Here is a 14,621-nt window from a genome sequence, read left to right as displayed (position 1 = left end):
TGGGATTGGTCTTAATCCTTGTCTGTGAAACTGGGCAAAAATGTAAATGTAAAAAAAAACAAATAAAAATGTGTATATGAAATACTAGAGCATGATATATGCTCTATATTTTTTTCCTGCAAGTAATATCCGACTCTATTTTCAGTCTCATCATGTAATTGAGTAAAAGTAAAATACTAGTATCTGTCTCTGTTTATTGTACAAAACTATCACCGTATAAAAGACTCTAATGCAGAGTGGCGTTAAAGCGAGCCCGCACACCCGGAACTCAGAATGATGCGCTTAATGCATTCGCTTCGTTATTTACAGTTATGTGCATCCCGGACGCACAATGATGCGCTTAAAGCACCTACTCCTTCTGAAGTCCCGGGGATCATTTTGCTCCCCAAAGTAAATAATAGTTAGAATACAATGCGAAGAGATGATATGTTACGTTTAACACATAGTGCGTTGCATCAATCCGACAGTATACAGTTAAATCAGAGGTTTAAAAAGAGTTATTTCATATGAAGACGCAACATATTCAGACCGCTTCTAATAAGCTAAGCTACATTCAGCGAGTAACTCAGTCTCTAGCAAAATACATTTTAAACAAAACCATAGACTATCATCTTGTCATTATGAAGAATAATGAAAACATTGGAACATCTTGGAAAGAGTAGCGTCCTGACCGTCACCGTACACACACATGCTCAACTCAACTTTATTTATATGGCGCTTTTTACAATTTTCATTGTTACAAAGCAGCTGTACATGAGACATATTGACTATAAGCAAAACAATTAAAGTTGTACCTGTAAAAACAAGAAAAGGTTGAAAACACAGAAGACAGACATACCCACATACAAAATATTCCATACACACACTCACACACATGTACACAGACAAGTATGCACACACACAGACACACACACACACACAGACACGCACACACGCACACACACACACACACACACACACACAGACACACACAACACACACACACACACACACGCACACACACACACACACACACACACACACACACACACACACTGACACACACGCACACACACACACACACACACACACACACACACACACACACACACACACACACACACACACACACACACACACACACACACACACACAAGCACACACGCTCAGTGAGAGCACACATTTAGGATAAAGGAGAGAGAAGCACAGGTCAAATATAACAGATAATAAATTCCTATATGCAATATTAATTAAGTAAAACTTTAAAATTCTAAAGCAGCCCCCCCGGTCAGGCCAGATGAACCCAAAACTCTAATCGAGAAAAAAAACTCAGGAGAACCCAGGCCCAACCAGGGGATTCCAGTTCCCCTCTGGCAAAAGCTGCTGCCTCTGCACAAGCTCCAGAGACTTGCACAACAAGGCTAAATAAAATAAATAAACTTAATAATAAAATAAATTATAGTTTAAGATTATCATTAATAATCTAATAGCATTTGAAATTTTGTGGTGAAGACATGTCAAGAGACCGCGTCCTTCTTTATCCAGCTCTATCATCTCAGCTCTTGTCAGGTCCCCACTTCCCATTCTCCGCTCTACCATCAGGTCAGGCCATGAACTGCATCCTGCTCGCTGTGGTAACCTTGGAACAATGAGACAAGACTGGCTGAGAGTAGAGTACTGTTCTGTACTCTTTGATGCAACAAGTACATCAGTTGTGTTTTTGGTTCCGGTTGATCTAACTAATGCAGCCTAAACCCTCAGAAGATTTATATTATGGAAGAGTAGTGTATGCAAGATTAAAAAGATGCGTCTTTAGTCTAGATTTAAACTGACAGAGTGTGTCTGCCTCCCGGACAGTGCAGGGAAGACTATTCCAAAGTTTAGGCGCTAGATAGGAAAAGGATCTACCACCTGCACTTGATTTTGAAATTCTAGGTATTACCAACTGACAGGACGCCTGAGAGCGTAATGCACTGAAGGACTGTAATACAAAAGAGTTCATTCAAGTACTGAGGAGCTAAACCTGTAGGCTTTATAGGTAATAAGCAAGATTTTAAAGTTAACGCGATGCTTAGGATGCTGACTGGAGATTGACAGACAGCACCAGCGGAGGTCAGAGTTTCTTAATTATGCTATATTGGTTTATTCCTCGCATAAAGCTATCGAATGACATAAAAAGTGCATTGGTGGTTTCATGATAGTTAGTCCTTTTTGAAGTTAAGAGTAATTTAAGCAGGGTCACAATCTGCAAAGGTTCACATACACTAACTTACACTAGTACAATAGCGTTTATGTAATTTCATGTTATGTTTAGGTTCTTAAAATCTCTTCTGTGTGGAAGCTGTCTGAGTGATCTGACTCTTGGAGATGCCTTTAGCTAGGCTACTGATCTAAGGATCAACAGCGATCGAGTTTGAGACATTCTGATTACCAATAAATGTCTATACACATGCACTGTTATGCCCAAATTTATGACATTGTGTTAATTACCTTTCAGCATCTGGTTTTTTAAAGTCTTGCATGAAGTAAGGTTTGTTGTTCTGCTCATGTAGATGAGGTCTGTTTTGTGTCTCTTCAGGTTGAATTCTTGTCGTATCACAGCAGAAGGTTGTGCTGCTCTCACAGCAGCTTTAAATGAGAATCCATCACATGTGAAAGAGCTGAATCTGAGTGGAAATACACTGGGAGACTCAGGAATCAAGAACATCTCTCATCTGATGAAGAATTCACTGTGTACACTGAAGAAACTCAAGTACGTGTCTTCATTCTTGTTCATTTATTCTTAATGCATGTATGTGAAGGATTCTGCACTGGTGAGATTTTATCAAATAGAAAAACGAAGTAAATTTAAAACATTTTTTCATAGTCTGTCTGAGTGCAGTATAACAGAAGAAGGTTACAGATGTTTGTCTGAAGCTGTGAGATCAAACCCTTCACATCTGATCTCACTGGATCTCTCTGGAAATGATCCTGGACCATCAGGAGTCAAACTCATCCATCAGTTAATACAAGATACAAACTGTGCTCTGAACACTGTGAGGTGAGTACAGCTTTTAAATATTAAACATTAGTCACACATGTGAAGTTCAGTGTATTAAACTAGACAGATCAGACAAACAGGTGAGTGTGGAACTGACATTTATGACATGGAATTCAAATGGAACTTACATTAAATTTGACATTTGGCAAACAATTTTGGAATGTTGCACAACCCTTATTTACTGCACATATCCCTAAATATAATGTTTATAACACACTGACTATGAGACGCAGAACTCAAACAGAATTGATCTGCTAATATAGAAAATAATCTTTATCATATTTACTGCAGTGAAGCAGTCAAAAACTGCACTGGAACTGTAAAGAATGATGTGAACTCCAAGAGACATAATGATAACATTTGATGTGAACTGATCTTCTGTGTGTAGATTCTTGAAGAGTCGTGATGCAGAAGCAGCTTGTGTTTCTCTGACTGAAGTTCTGGGTGAGAATCCATTACTGCTGAAAGAACTGAATCTGAGTGACAATAAACTGAGAGATCTGGACGGAGAGAAACTCTCGGCTCTATTGATGGACTCTCATAGTAAAGTGGAGAAAATCAGGTGAGTTTCATATGTACAGTATAATAACCTTCATACATGTGTGTGTTATAAAGATCTGATGATGATGATGATGTGTTTAGATTGAATAACTGTGAGCTGACAGAGAAACAGTGTTCAGCTGTAGCTGCTGTTCTGTCCTGTAAAACCCTGGTGAGAGAGATGAATCTGAACAACAGTCGTCTGCTGGATTCAGGACTCAAACACATCTGTGACAAACTGAAGAATCCTCAGTGTCAACTCCACATACTCAAGTGAGCTCATCTATCACATCATCATACACATTCGACAGAACACAACAATCATGACAATATTAAACACTGTGACATCTGTTCACCTGCAGTGGTAATGTACAAATAAAATATTGCCAATGTAAGTTTGCTGTAGATTATCCATCATCTCATTCACTAAATTTGTGTGTTCATGTGTTTGTGTGTTTTCACACTGATATCATTTTTTAAACACAATGAAAATTTGAATGTAGAATGCTCTAAATGTAGGATGAGATTCAGAACCAAGTAAAATCCAAAGAAAACGTCATTAGTGACTCACAAGACAACGCTTGTGTACAGTTGTTGATGAATTAGGTCCAATAAGTGGTCAATCATTCAATACAAGAAATTCAATTCAATTTTATTTATATTGAGCTTTTCACAATGTTCCAAGGCAGCTTTACAGGAGCAAATAAAAATAAAAACAGAAAAACACAGAAAAGGTAAAACACAGTACAGTGCATGGTGTTTGTAGAACAAGCGATGTTAAGAGAATTTACCGAACCTTTAAACTAATCTAATAATCTAATATCAGCGCTCTCCCGGTGAGCACGCCAACACGGCCCTGTGGCGAGGAACCCAAACTCCAATGAGAAATAAATGGAGAAAAAACCTCATGAGAAACCAGTCTCAGCCGGGAGGGCCAGATCTCCTCTGACGCGTCACAGCTGCACTCTCATTACAAATAAGTAAATGTTTATGAATAAATTGTATAAATAACAAAACTTTGTTTTATAGCCTATCTGAGTGCAGTATAACAGAAGGAGGTTACAGATGTCTGTCTGAAGCTGTGAGATCAAACCCTTCACATCTGATCTCACTGGATCTCACTGGAAATGATCCTGGACCATCAGGAGTCCAACTCATCCATGATTTACTGGAGGATACAAACTGTGCACTGAACACTGTGAGGTGAGCTGTGTTAAATAATACAAAATAAATCATGCAGTTAGTGATATTGTTTAGTATTATAATACACATTTGTTGTTGAATTCAAGTGAAAAGGAATTCAAGATTAAAGATGTCAGTGAATTTTCCATAATTTTTCTATATTTTTGTAATTTATTACATTTAACTTTTGCAATTTTGTTTTCTCAGGTTTTGAAAAGTTCTTCTGCGTGGAAGCTTTGAGTATCTGATTGGATTCTTGGTAAAATCCTTTACTTGAGAGAGAAGTGAATCTGAGGAATCTAAACTACGAGATCAAGAGTGAGACAGATCTCTGATCTACTGCAGGATAAACACTGTCAGCTCAACACACTCACGTGAGGATTTGCTCTTTATTTATTGTCTCTTGAAAACAAGGATGTAAGTGTACATATACATGCAGTAGCTGATGCAACCTCGAAAGGAAACAAAAGTACAGTTCAGGTCAGAACTAATTGTTGGTCGGAATTGTTATTTAATTCTGATTTTTTGTCAACATTTTTAGAAATATTAGTCTTCGCCAGAGGCGGATACAGAAAGTAGATGATAGGTGGGCCTGTAAAATTGTGGGTGGGCCGGAATAATTCGTATCACCCTTTCAAGCAAGCTGGAAGTAATGTTTTAGAAAAATTGATGTACCGGTGTTTTGTCCCGTTGTGGCGTCAAATGCATTTCACTAAACTTCGCTCTACAAATGAAACGGCATCACCGTGCAGTTGACTTAACACGGTCCCACTGTACATGTGTGCATCAAAAGTCAGAAGAACTACGTGCGGTTTACTAGACTCGTGTTTGTTACAGGCCTGTCGGAGGCGTTTCCAGTTTGTATAACCGTCTCTTGTGAAAGTAAACTAGCCAGTGAAGAGTTATATGTCAAATTTATTCTTTATGGTAATTGCCTTTGTGTCATGTTTGCTAATGTAGGTATGGTAAGGCCATATACCTTACGTTTTCTATTTGATTATTACATATATTGAGAGGAATCCTAAGAGTAGACTGATCTTAATAGAATTTATAAATAATTTTAATTGAAATGTGTCCACGTGAGTGGTATATATAGCTGATGGAGAAGAATGATAATAACGATGATTGATATAAGTTGCGCAAATCCGATGTTTAGCGATGTTTATATCAAGTAAAGTAGATTGCACATAATTTGATGAATCGGCGGTACGTTTGACGCTGGAGCGGATTGTTAAATTTTGGAGATTATAATTGTAACGGTAACAACCATTCGAATAGTGTTTAGGTATTGTGGAATCTTAACAGATTATTAAATTCAGTTAAAAGATGAATTTTGTAAATAATATTAATAATTTTCTTGGTTACTGTAGCCGGCTGGTTCTCTAGTGATAGATGTGGTGGTATGATATGACTGATATGCCAGACTGAGACGCAGTGTAACTAGTTCCCTAAACGGACTTTAGACCATCGATTATGAATTTAACTGTATGATAATTCTGTGTGTTTGATTACTGGGATTTATTACGATTACTGGGTTTGTTGGCGCCAGTGGTCCAGTGGCACAGTAACGCTTCGGGCGACCTGAGTTCAAGTCCTGACACATGGTTCTTTCCTGGCTCCTGTTCACTTTTCTCTCTTCTCACAATTCCCTGTCTCTCTATACTGTCCTGTCCACGTAACAGAAGTTAAAAGACAAAAAAAGATTAGTGGGTTTATTTTTATTGTAGTTGCAGCTGGTTTTATTATTCATCTTTTACTGAAACGTGTTTGTAAAATCAGGTAAACAATTGTTGACAGTATGTTTCTTTGAAATGTTTCAGACTGGGGATTGTGGTCTAACAGAAGAAAGTTGTTCATCTTTAGCTTCAGTTTTAAGCTCAAACTCCAGTGTGACAGAGCTCGACATGAGCAACAATATCTTCAGGATTCAGGAGTGAAGAAACTACAGAAAGGACTAGAACATACCAACTGCAAACTGAAGAAACTCCGGTAACTACATTAGAGAAGTAGATGAGTTTAGAACTATGAAACTGGAATCCCTTTTCTGTTGAAAATGAAAGAAACAAGTTTGACTTTTACAAATAATGAACGACTTTAATAATCATATTAAACATTATTACAAATGTATATATAGATGTGATTTAATATTTCAAACGTCTGTTTTCTAGTCTGTCTGAGTGCAGTATAACAGAAGAGGTTATGTTGCTCTGTCTGAAGCTGTGAGATCAAACCCTTCACATCTGATCTCACTGGATCTCACTGGAAATGATCCTGGACCATCAGGAGTCAAACTCATCTCATGATTTACTAGGATACAAACTGTGCCTGAAACTGTGAGGTGAGTGTGTACTAAAATAAACAAAAACAATCATATGCAGCTAAATACAGTATTTATAGATAGTGTTTACTATTATAATTACACAATCTGTTGTTGCATTGAAGTGAATTTTTTCATCAGCACCACCTGCCAGGTTTAATTAAACTTCTCTTCTACAACATATTTTAGATTGTATNCTCTGCTAATATGTTTAATATAGCATTATTTTGTTTAGGTTACTTGTGTTTAATATGGCATTTGTTGTCATGTGTAACAGCCTTATTATTTTTGTACCTTTAACTTGTCGGTCTATATCTCAGTGATCAACCGGCTGTCCAACTCTGCAAGATGTCTATTCTTTTGTGTGGCCTCTTGAAGAGAAATAAATGAAAGAGGGAAAATTTTGAATTGAAAAGAAAAATGTTTGAAGAAAAAACATTTTGAAGAGAAATATATATATATATTATATTTATTATATAAAAATACATTTGAATTAGGTACCCAAGAAAAAGGTAAAACTAGATTTAAGATTAAGACTAAGATTATTTTACTTACCCCATTGTTAGAATTTTTGCTTGTTTTAAACATAAATTTACTTAATTCTCATATTTTGTTTCATTAAACAAGACTAAATATCTTGGGTCTTTTTCTTGTTAAAGTAAACGTATCTTGATTTAAGAATTTTGTAATATTTTTACTAGAAAACAAGACAAAATGCTTGATAAGAAATGATTTTTTTGCAGTGTAAATCATGCGGATGCTCTCTTTAGATTCCAGAAATGCTGTATTTTACAAACTCAATAGTATATGTGCTTTGAATCAATTCTTAACATTGCTTTACCCCGACTTTAAGGGGCAATTTCCCAGACAGGGTTTAAGCCTATAGTCCCAGACTAACTTAAATGTTGTCTTGATCGAAAACAACTTACAATGACACATCTTTAAATATATCAGTGCGATTGTTTTGTCTCAAGATTCACACCACTAATGTTTTTTTGTAAAGTATGTTTTTAAAAACAACTTGCATATCCTAATTTAACTAAGGCCTAGTCCTGGTTTAAGATAATCCCTGTCCAGGAAACTACCCCTAAAAGTTTAAAGTGTAAAAATTTGATTTGAAACAAGTATGTATATTATTATATAATAATGTCAATTATAATTTAAGGGGAATCATTGAGTTATTATTTGAATATTTTTGCTATAATCGTGCATCCCTGGTTTTATCATTATTTGTCTGTTTGTGAAGTCAGTTATAACAATGACTCAGTATAGCCTACACAGAACAGCAGTGTTGACGTTTAGTTGTGTGTGTGATTGTAAATTATGTTTTTCTTGTGAAATGTTTCAGACTGAGGGATTGTGGTCTAACAGAAGAAAGTTGTTCATCTTTAGCTTCAGTTTTAAGCTCAAACTCCAGTGTGACAGAGCTCGACATGAGCAACAATAATCTTCAGGATTCAGGAGTGAAGAAACTACAGAAAGGACTAGAACATACCAACTGCAAACTGAAGAAACTCCGGTAACTACATTAAGAGAAGTAGATGCTTTAGATCTTTAGTAATAGGAAAATACACCAAGTTTTTGTTGTTGTTGTTGAGTCTGTCACAGTAGTAATGAATATTGTTTTTCTCTAATAACCTGAAAAGAAACAATGCACTTTTTACAACAATGCACTGTTTTTAACAATTAAACCAGTTTATACAAATGTATCAGTAACATTAGATGTGATTTAATATTTCAAACGTCTGTTTTCTAGTCTGTCTGAGTGCAGTATAACAGAAGGAGGTTATGTTGCTCTGTCTGAAGCTGTGAGATCAAACCCTTCACATCTGATCTCACTGGATCTCACTGGAAATGATCCTGGACCATCAGGAGTCAAACTCATCCATGATTTACTGGAGGATACAAACTGTGCACTGAACACTGTGAGTGAGCTGTCCGTGAACTTAAATAAAGACTAGGTGATTCAGCAAAGGCTTATGCGCATGTCATTTGAACAAATTAAAAATAAGTTAAAGCTGTTATTGATGTTTGCAGTGCAATTTTGATCAGACGGATTAAATGATGAAATGAGATTGTTTTCATCAGTACGGCTGAGTAGAATCTAGATCAACGCTCTGTCTGTCCGCTTTAAATTCACACACAAGAGAGAAAGAGAGAGAGAGAGAGAGAGAGAGAGAGAGAGAGACACAGGAGGAGAGAGAAGAGAGAAGGGAAGAGAGACCACGAAGAGAGAGAAGAGAGAGAGAGAGAGAGAGACAGAGAGAGAGGGAACAGAGAGAGAGAGGGAGAGGAGAGAGAGACGAGAGAGAGAGAGAGACACACAGAGAGACGAGAAAGAGAGAGAGAGAGAGAGAGACAGAGAGAGAGAGAGACAACAGAGGGAGAGAGAGAGAGAGAGAGAGAGACAGAGAGAGAGAGAGACACACAGAGAGAGAGAAAGAGAGAGAGGAGAGAGAGACAGAGGAGAGAGAGCACACAGAGAGAGAGAAAGAGAGAGAGAGAGAGAGAGACAGAGAGAGAGAGAGAAACAGAGAGAGAGAAAGAGAGAGAGAGAGAGAGAGAGAGAGAGAGAGAAAGAGAAAGAGGGAGAGAGAGAGAGAGAGAAAGAGAAAGAGAGAGAAAGAGAGAGAGAGAGAGGGAGAGAGAGAGAAAGATAGATAGAGAGAGAGAGAGAGAAAGAGAAAGAGAGAGAGAGAGAGCGAGAGAAAGAGGGAGAGAGAGAGAGAGAGAAAGAGAAAGAGAAAGAGAAAGATAGAGAAAGAGAGGGAGAGAGAGTAACCTGCACTCTGCGCGTCTCTCTACATGAAGCTGTGAGATTCCAGAACGTCAAAAACAAAGATGTTACCCCATAATTTCTGAAGAACATAGTGTAGCGATTCTTTAATAAGTTTAATAAATGTAGTTTATTACGTTACTCATGTTTTACGGTAGGTAGAGCATTCATTTAGAATGGAGATTAAAACTGACTAGAACTACCTGTGCATTTAACAGTTTTCATGCACTCCTTCAGAATCGACTATTCAGACAGACCACAGCGTAATACAAAATAAATCATAAACAGGCTAAATGTTCTCAGAGAATTGGTGTCACTATTATATTACACTGTTGGTGTAATCTGATGTTTGTTGACTAATTTAAGATTAAACAAAAGCTATTAAAATGAAATGGTTTTCATCAGCACCAGCTGCTGGAGTTTTATTTCAACAACATTTTCTATATTTTTAAAATCATTTAACTTTTGCAATTTTGTTTTCTGCAGATTTTTGAGAAATCCTTGTGCGGTGAAAGTCTTTGAGTACCTGATTGGATCTCTTGGTAAAAATCCTTTACTTGAGAGAGAAGTGAATCTGGGTAATCGTAAACTCGACGAGTCAAGAGTGAGACAGATCTCTGATCTACTGCAGGATAAACACTGTCAGCTCAACACACTCACGTGAGTTATTTCTATACTGTTTTCATACATGGTGTTCTGTTCAGCATAGACAGAAATTACGGTACATTTTCAATGTGTTTTTCTCATTAAAATCATCATGAAGTACTCTAAAGAGGGTATAGAGAATGTTGTGGTTTCTAATGTAACATCCATTCTCTGATGAGAGCGAGACATGTCAATGTAGTACACGAGGGATTTGTCCCAAAGAGCCCCCATCTTTTAGAAAAGGCCAATGAGACTCGGTGAGTGGAATTTGCTTAAACGAAAGTGGCTCACTTCACTCATTCAGATGCGTGCTGCTGAGCTGACGAATACAATAGAAACAAAGACGTTCTCTCTCCGTCACTCCCTTGACGTTGTGTTGATGTAGTGACACTAGGGTCCCCTATACTAAACTCTGCAGCACTTGAACTGTGTGATGAGTTCTGGCAGTGTGGATGTAACAATACACAATGGTATCAAATGCACCAGCACATGGTAACGGGAGCTGCTCAGAGCACCAATTGCTGTCCATGCGGCAGGGGTGTTAGGCACAATACTTATTTAATTATACTTTGTTATTATAATTAAGGGGTCATGTCGATTGTGTATGGCAGAGCATATGAATTGTTAAAAAGGACGTAAAATGCGAAGAATTTGCAACGTTCCTCAATCTACTGACTGCAACAAGCATGGCCGAAGATGAAATATCGTTGCAAGCTCTTTTGAAGGGCATCGAAATCCATCAAGAGATCACAAATAAATCGATAAGATGACTTATGGCATTTAGTCTAAATTGACCAGAATTGAAACTTCTATGTCAGCATTAGCTGAACAAATGGCTCGTCAGAAAGAAACGGAGAGTCTTTCACCTTGGAACGTAAGGAGCTGTTATTTGACAACCAGCACATCCACTTCTTTTCACAATGTTCACATTTGTGAAAGTTAAAAAAAGAAAAGTCAAAAAAGACTTGCGCTATGCTCGCTTGGGCTGCCATGTTGTCGCTGTTGTTGGTATATGCTGGAAAATGTTATACCCCTTCGTGAGGTCACCAAAAATCTTTGTTTGAAGGGCTGTATTTGGCTATACCCCTACCCCCCTACCCCTCAAACCAAAAGAGAATCGAGATACCCTGCACATGAATATGCTAAACAGAGGGGTAGGGGAACATGTAGGGGTAAGGGGTAGGGTGTAGGTTAGGACGTGCTCTCTTGACAGGTCACGCTCCACGTAGAGTGCCGACTCCACCCCGCACCATACAGCTCATTTGGGAGCAGTTTGGGCAGGCACAGGTGGACCTGTTCGCCTCCCTGGACACCACCCATTACCCGCTTTGGTACTCCCTGACCGAGGCCCCCTTCGGCACGGATGCCTTAGTGCACAGCTGGTCGTGGGACAAGCTGAAGTATGCCTTCCCCCCCCAGTTAGCCTCCTATGCAAGGTCAGGGAAGAGGAGCATCGGGTCCTGTTAGTTGCGCCCCACTGGCCCAACCAGACTTGGTTCTCAGAGCTGACGCATCTGGCGACGACTCCCCCCTGGCCGATTCCCCTGATGAGGGACCTTCTTTCTCAGGGGAAGGGCACGGTCTGGCACCCTAGGCACCCTAGGCCAGACCACCTCTGGAACCTCCACGTCTGGCTCTTGAACAGGACGAGGAGATCCTGAGTGAAGCTGAATCCTCCCCGTCCGTGCCCCTTACCCTCTCAGGACCTCAACGTGATCCTCGAGGGCCTGAGAAGGTCCCCGTTGAGCCCCTGGGAGAAGCCGCTCTACCTCATCTCACAATGAAGACGGCTCTCCTAGTGGCGCTCACCTGAACCAAGAGGGTAGGTGATCTGCATGCACTCTCTGTATCCAACGAGTCCTTAGAGTTTGGGCCGGGCGACTCCCCCGTGGTTCTGAGACCCCGGCCCAGCTACGTGCCCAAAGTTCCCACCGCTCCCTTTAGGGAGCAGGTGGTGAACTTGCAGGAGCTCTGCCCTGGGGAGGAAGACCCAACCCCTGCCATGTTGTGTCCAGTACGCGCCCTGCGCCTCTACTTGGACTGCACGCGGCGCTTCAGAAGTTCTGAGCAGCTCTTTGTCTGCTCTGGAGGACAGCAGAAAGGGAGAGCTGTCCCCAACAGAGATTGGCGCACTGGATCGTGGACGCCATCACTCTGGCATTCCGGTCCCAGGATCTCCCATGCCCACTTGCAGTGAGAGCTCACTCAACCCGGGATGTAGCCCCCTTGTGGTCACCGGCTCATGGCGTCTCTCTGGCAGACATTGCAGAGCTACGGGTTGGGCTACGCAGAACAATTTTACACCTTCAGTGGGCGTATGCCTGCGAAGCGCCTTCTCCCGTTCATCAGGCGAGTCAGTGCGCTATTCAGCTTCCCTACTTCCCCCACCGGGTGATGTACAAGCATCCCATCCATCACTACTAAGCACTTCTTTGATTTACAAGCCGGGAAGAGCGGCCCGTATACCAAGCCCGGTATAGGCAGAGTTATCCCTCACGAGGTGAACCCCTATAGCTGAGCTAGTGCTCCACACGTAGTGACTCCCCGCTTGGGTCGTCCCGTCTGACGTTTCCTCACTCTTGGTTCCCCTGTTGGTGAACCTGTGACCTCCCCTCGGTGGACTCCACCGCTTCTGTGTACCCCTGGTTGGGACCCCGCACTACTACTCCCATGAGATCTCGCCACTGGTGAGACTGTGTAGGTATTCCACTTATTAACTCCCTACGGCAGGATGTGGTCTCCATAGCATTCCCCCTCAGGCGAGGGTGTAGCGCTTCTCAGTCTTCCCTACGGTGCCGGGTGGCTATCTCATCTCTAGAGTAGGAAGGCCACCCCCTGTACGGCTGTTGGTAAGAGCCTGTCGTCGTTGACACACTCGAACTGATGCCTTACTACACAATTGGAGGGTTACGATTCGCGGTACTGCTCACTTGTGACTTGCCCAGGCCAGTCAGTGTCGCTCCACTGGAAGTCGTGATGCCATGCCATTTGCCAAGTTCATTGGCCTTTTAAAACTACAAGCAGAGATGATCTCAAGTTCAAACCCCATTCTGTCTCGACACAACAGAGGTTATAATCGTAACCAAGATGTTTTTGTCAAGGTTCAGAAAATCGTTAAATTGGTCCATCCGCTCATACTGGCTCGATTGAATTTTTTTGAAGAGACGAGAAAACAAACCAAAATAACAACTTTAATCGATATATTCTCCTCTGTCTTGTCAGTATATGGCGCGTTGTCTTTAGTACATTTCTGGACTTTGACAAAAACTATAACTGTTATGTCTGGAAAGGCCTGGAAATGCCTGGAAATCTCTCCGATATCCTTAAATATCTTTATTTGTGCTCCGAAGACGCCCGGATGTCTTAAAACATGTTGAACGTTTGGATGAACTTACCCTTTCACTAAATTAGTTAAGCAGGTATATTGTTATATACCCGTATGTCTGGAAGAGAAGCATGAAAATTCCACTCACAAGTTCTCACCTCTAAAGTATCAGTAAATGGGTCCTTAACATGAGTCCTTTTGTCACTACATTGACTTGACACAATGTTGAGTGAGTGACAGGAACTATGAATTAACTATCATTAAGGCGTAGATGAGGTCTGTTTTGTGTCTCTTCAGGTTGAATTCTTGTCGTATCACAGCAGAAGGTTGTGCTGCTCTCACAGCAGCTTTAAATGAGAATCCATCACATGTGAAAGAGCTGAATCTGAGTGGAAATACACTGGGAGACTCAGGAATCAAGAACATCTCTCATCTGATGAAGAATTCACTGTGTACACTGGAGAAACTCAAGTTTGTGTTTTTATTCATGTTCATTTGTTCTTAATGCATGTATGTGAAGGATTCTGCACTGGTGAGATTTACTATTTTATCAAATAGAAAAACGAACTAAATTTAAAACATTTTTTCATAGACTATCCGAGTGCAGTATAACAGAAGGAGGTTACAGATGTCTGTCTGAAGCTGTGAGATCAAACCCTTCACATCTGATCTCACTGGATCTCTCTGGAAATGATCCTGGACCATCAGGAGTCCAACTCATCTATGATTTAATACAAGATACAAACTGTGCTCTGAACACTGTGAGGTGAGTAAAGCTTTTAAATATTAAACATCAGTCACACATGTGAAGTCTGCT

The 14,621-nt window shown here is 40.1% G+C and overlaps 1 protein-coding gene across 2 annotated transcripts in view; it reads left to right on the top strand.

The window, feature by feature from the left end:
* The window catches only part of LOC130549471 (protein NLRC5-like), a 52,011-nt gene that overhangs the window by 21,608 nt on the left and 15,782 nt on the right, over window positions 1-14,621 (top strand). The window contains exons 12-16 of one of the 2 annotated variants that reach the window (XM_057326680.1): window positions 2,558-2,731; window positions 2,846-3,019; window positions 3,408-3,581; window positions 3,662-3,832; window positions 14,397-14,570. In XM_057326680.1, coding sequence (XP_057182663.1) covers window positions 2,558-2,731; window positions 2,846-3,019; window positions 3,408-3,581; window positions 3,662-3,832; window positions 14,397-14,570 — 867 coding nt within the window. Of the gene's footprint in view, window positions 1-2,557; window positions 2,732-2,845; window positions 3,020-3,407; window positions 3,582-3,661; window positions 3,833-4,588; window positions 4,763-14,396; window positions 14,571-14,621 lie in introns of both variants that reach the window. The other variant, XM_057326681.1, reaches the window with a different exon arrangement.

This window comes from Triplophysa rosa, unplaced genomic scaffold, assembly GCF_024868665.1.
Source record: "Triplophysa rosa unplaced genomic scaffold, Trosa_1v2 scaffold121_ERROPOS432379, whole genome shotgun sequence".
Taxonomy (NCBI): Eukaryota; Metazoa; Chordata; class Actinopteri; order Cypriniformes; family Nemacheilidae; genus Triplophysa; species Triplophysa rosa.
Note: the sequence above shows the minus strand (reverse complement) of the source record. Positions and strands in the feature narration are given on the sequence as shown.